The sequence below is a fragment of the Amborella trichopoda genome, chromosome 12 (genome assembly GCF_054954075.1).
Source record: "Amborella trichopoda isolate Santa Cruz 75 chromosome 12, AtrichopodaSantaCruz75HAP2 v2.0, whole genome shotgun sequence".
Lineage (NCBI taxonomy): Eukaryota > Viridiplantae > Streptophyta > Magnoliopsida > Amborellales > Amborellaceae > Amborella > Amborella trichopoda.
This window is the reverse complement of record NC_142347.1, coordinates 29,594,404-29,599,678: the sequence shown is the minus strand read 5'-3', so window position 1 is coordinate 29,599,678 and position 5,275 is coordinate 29,594,404. Positions and strand designations below refer to the sequence as shown.

Genomic DNA, 5,275 nt, shown 5'->3' with positions numbered 1-5,275 from the left:
AAGTCGGCTTGTTTTCTACTCACCCTTGCTTTAAGGAACTCTTCCTCGAAGAAGTGAGCATCACGGCTTTCAATAACCGCACATGTTTCAAGGTTATAGAATCGATACCCATTACCATGATCTGGGTAACCAATGAAAATGGATTTGACAATTTTGGGTTGCAATTTGGTTCTATTTTGATGTGGGATAAGGACATGGGTTGAGCAACCCCAAACTTTCAGGTATTCAAGAGAGGGAGTACGACCTGTGAAAATTTCATGAGGAGTAAATGGAGCAGCTTTTGTGGGAGTCCGATTAAGGATGTAGCATGCCGTCAATACGGCTTCTCCCCAAAAGTCTAAGGAGAGAATTACATGCCCCATCATACACCTTACCATTTCAACTAAAGTCCTAATCTGTCTCTCAGCTACACCATTTTGTTCGGGAGTATAAGGCATGGTATATTGATGGATAATTTCATTTTCGACGCAACGTTATTTGAAAATATCAGATGAATATTTCTACCCTCTATCGGTTCTAAGAACTTTGATTTTCAAGTCGGTTTGATTTTCTACCTCGACTTTATATTCTTTGAATTTTTCTAGGGCTTCTGATTTTGCATGAATAAAGTACACATGGCCATATCGCGAGTGGTCATCTATAAAAGAGATAAAATATCTTTTTCCATTTTTGGTGGTCACGTTCATAGGTCCACATAAGTTACTATGAATGATTTTCAATACGCTAGTAGCTCTTTTTGCCTTGGTGGTACTTTTCCTTGTAAGTTTTCCTTGCACACAAGACTTGCACACTTTCGATAAATCTTCCCTATAATTTTGAAGAATCATGTCCCTTTTTAATCTTTCCATTCGTTTGATAGTAATGTGTCCTAACCTCATAAGCCATAGGGTAGCATCTAATTCATTAGGGGATGAGACATAAGCAACGTTCTCTTTTATTTCAATAGTAAATAGCCCGTATACAAGTCGTCCAGTCATGATCATATCTTTCCCCTTTTTGACCACCACTTTCTCCACAATGAAAGTAGTTATGAATCCAACCATAGACATCTCAGGAACCGAAACCAAGCACTTCCTCATATCAGGAGCATAAAATGCTTGTTTTAAGATCAAGGTACTTCACTCTTCAATTTCAGCTCAAAATCTTCAACTCCAAGTACATCAGTATTTTGATTTCCTCCCATGTAAATATGCTGCTATCCTGGCTCCATGGAATGAAAGAACGAAAACCATCCTTGTTGTTTATGATATGGGCCTTTGCCCCCTAGTCAAGACACCAAGAAGCTCCCTTGTGGTCAGCCAGCATAGACTCAAAAACCACACATGCCAATTCCTTGTTGGTCCCTCCAAATTTGTTGAATCGATAACTATTGGCTATGTGACTCTCCTTCTTGCAAATAAAGCAAGTTCAAGTCTCTCTCATTGCTCCCTTATTCCAAAATCTCTCATTTTGAAATCTCTTTTTTTTCCAAAATTATTTCTTCCCTTTTCTTTTTTAAATTTAAAAGAAGGTGGAGATTTACCATATGCACGGCTTCCCTTGGAGATGTTGTCAGTAGTTATTTTGAACTTTTCCTCTCCTCTTCTACTTTGATTATACTGATGAGCTCCTCCAGTTTTTGTGCTTTTCTTCTAGCTGAGATGGAAGATATGAACGTCTCCCAAGAATTAGGAAGTGAATTCATAAGATGAATCACTTGCATAGATTCATTGGGTTGCATGCCTGTGTCTTCTAGCTCTCTGACTAGTGCGCAAAAGAAGTGCACATGATCTGCAAACTTGGTACCTTATGCCATCTTTAACTCATTATACCTCCTCATATCCATGGTTTGCTTCATAAGAGAGGGTTCAGCATACTCTCTCTCAAGTTTATCATAAATCTCACTTGCAGTATAGATTGACTCATACTCAGAAGCATATGAGTCAGTCATGGCAAACAAAAGAATGTATTTGCATCTCATATTCCTCCTCTTTCAATTGACTTATTCATCTTTAATTTCTTGAGATGAGTCATCAGTTGGACGACGATGTCGGTCCTCAAAGACTTCCTCATGCAAGTTTTCCTTATAGAGCACAAATTTCATTTTTCTTTTCCATGAAGCAAAGTTGGTCCCATCAAACTTTTCAGCTTTCAGAATCTCTGAGATGAAAGTACGAGCAGCCATACCTTTCTATTCTCAAGCAAAGAAAAATAAGAAAAGACTCATAATGGCAATCGAGTAAAATCAGCTCTAATATCAATGAAAGAAAGTCTGATGTCATATTTTCCTAAGGAATATAATTTATTTTTTTTTATCTTTAATGATAATAATCACCCTTTTTTATTTTGGCAAAAAGATCACTTACAGATGGTCTTATTACAATCAATAAATATTTCAAAAATAAAACACCACAACAATAAAATAAAACTCAACCACTTGATGCCATTTATACAACCTAATAATATGCTTGAGAATATAAAATCAAGGAGCAAGTAAGTAAAAGAGAAGATGCCGGAGATTACCTCAATCGGGCTTATTACACCCCATACCGAGTCACCACATCCAATGGTACGGGATCAGCGGTCTAGCTTCAATCTCGAACCGGGAAAGTTAATTTCGGCCAAACTAGGTAACCACCCTTAAATCTTTACAAAACCCTAACTCCAAAATAGTTAGGCTCAAACCCTAATTTTCCCAACCTTAGTATCTTTAGGTCAAGAGAGAGAGAAGGAGACTTAGGGTACGGGCGTGCCCCCTATGTGTCTTAAGAGAGAGAGAGGGTTAGAGAGAGAAAGCCTGAGAGGAGAGAGAGAGGCGTGGCCGCTAGGGAGGAGAGAGAGGTTATGGGAGAGAGAGGTGTGTAGAGATGGGGGGAGAGTACCCATATTTATAGTGAAATTTAGGTCTAAGGATTTTTTAGGGTTTCCCATAGTTTGCATCTTTCTTGAGATTGAATATAGACCGTTGATCAAGGTGACTTGTGGGGTGAGAGATCTGAGCCATTCATTCTATAGATGGGCCGGCAACATTATGAAACGTGCGTGAACCATTATCCCCCTTTCCTTAAACCAATTTTCCCATCAATACATTTAAATAAGTTAAATCTATTAAAATATCATGCATTCCATAAAATTGCATAATCCATCTCATATTTTCCATAAGAATATTTCAATACTATCAAGTCAAGATATTCCTTCAATAATCAAGATAAGATATGGTCAATATTTCCCAAATAATATTTGACCATATGCTTATAAGAAGGACTTTCCAAAAATTACAAAACTTGTTATCAAAGTAATAACAAATGAAGCAATGGGTGGGGCATACCACCAATATGTGGCATATGTGGGCTCCCACCTATTTTCCACATGGTGGGCCCATGTGCACTATGGGCCCCCATAAAATTTTATAAATATTTTAAAATTTTATTTAAATATTAGTTGAATTTTATATAATTTGTAAAATCAATAACTTCATTTTTATAATTTCAAAAATCATAAATAAAATATTGAAAGATTCATAAAAATTCAAATAATAAATCTAAAATAATTTCTATAATAAAATGAACACAATTAAATTAATATGATGAAAGTGAATCCATATGATTCAGGAATTCTATCAACGATCACGGGATACTCCACCTTCAACTGTGGACTACCGACCCAGTGTTTCTTATGACCCACAGTCTAAGCAAGGGCTCATTAGCATGTCACCAAAGTCTGATCGATGAGCCAAGGACTCGCAATCCCAGTTTGTGGATTACAGGTCCTCCCCTAGCGACAAGTCAAGATCACCACGACCGGATACGACCACAGCTCTATGACTCATAGGGGTATCTCTCGCACATGCATATGCTTCACCTAAAGGTGGATATCTGGCTTTCCCGAACGATCTATCTATATGCATGTCGTGTGATGGATCATGGATGAGGTTTTGGCCCCTATCTCTGTAGGCCTATCATTATACACAAGGGTCACACAATCCCTTGGCTCACTCATCTAGGCATAAGCTCCAACCTCATCAAGGGCTAACCCAAAAACCCTTCTCGATTTATTTTTTATGCCCAAGTACCTTGGGTTTTCCAATCGACTGGCCTAGATCGTCAAGCACAGTCCGGTATCAGCAAACATTATTTGCTTAGTATGATCCTCGAGGGATCTCACTCCCACTGAATGAACGTGGATTTAGAGAGAGAAAGAGCATTTTGTTTAGAGAGAGAAAGAATGAGAGTGGATTTAGAGAGACAAAGAGCACAACGTTTGTTTGTTTTTTTTTTTTTTTTTTGAGTCAGAATTAAAGCTATTGACTACAGGGTAGCAGTCGAATTAGACATCCCCATGCACACACAAAAATAAATGAATCCCCTACGTAAGTAGTATAGATGAGAGTATAGATGACTTACTATCCTTGGAAATGAAAGCAACAGAAACATTAGTAAGTCTTCTCTAGGAAATTAGAACACCAGTAGTATAGAGAGATGAGTCATGGATGAATCCTAAGCCCTCTGGCCTTTGATCCTCCTTGCAAGCTAGATGTCCTTAGGCATGATGGTGACTCTCTTGGCGTGAATGGAACAGCGGTTAGTATCCTCAAAGAGACCCACCAAGTAAGCCTCAGCTGCTTCTTGCAAGGCCAACACAGCATGGCTCTGGAAATGCAAATCAGTCTTGAAGTCCCGAGCAATTTCATGAATAAGCCTTCGGAAGGGCAGCTTCCTAATCAGAAACTCTGCTTTTCTGATACTTGTGAATCTCTCGGAGAGCCATTGTTCCTGAGTGATATCTGTGAGGCTTCTTCACTCCTCCAGTTGTTGGGGCAGATTTACGAGTGGCAAGCTGAATCCTGGGAGCCTTTCCTCCAGTGGCCTTACGAGCAGTCTGCTTGGTACAAGCCATCTCTCCGGATTCTTTCGGAAACTGAACTAAAAAACGTAAGGGAGAATTAGACAGGACTTTCTTAGCATAGTTTTTTTTTTTTTTCTTTCTTTCTAGCATTTTGCAGATGAGAGAGGGGAATGCGCTCACCTGCTCATGTCGTCCACTTTGATCGCCTCCCTCTCGGTCTTCTCCACTTTGATCTGCTCTCTCCTTACGTCTTGTCAAAGTCTCCCTCTTCTAATCTTTCTCCAACTTTCTCGGCCTATTATCTCCCTGGTTGTCTCTCTTCCCATCTCTCTGCCCCCCCCTCTCTCTCTCTATCTCTCTCTCTCTCTCTCTAGAATCCGATACTGCAAATTCCCACGAGCTTCAGTCTGTATGTCTTACTGGTGTCCCCACAAAACAAATTCATAAATTA

At 39.1% G+C, this 5,275-nt stretch overlaps 1 protein-coding gene across 1 annotated transcript; it reads right to left on the bottom strand.

Annotated features, from left to right (window-relative positions):
- Positions 1–4,365: 4,365 nt before the first annotated feature.
- On the bottom strand, positions 4,366–4,898 carry LOC18438543 (histone H3.3). The gene is given in 2 exon segments (XM_011626764.3): positions 4,366–4,710; positions 4,712–4,898. Coding segments are annotated over 2 exon segments (399 nt in total). The 5' UTR covers positions 4,876–4,898; the 3' UTR covers positions 4,366–4,475.
- Between the last annotated feature and the right edge of the window lie 377 nt (positions 4,899–5,275).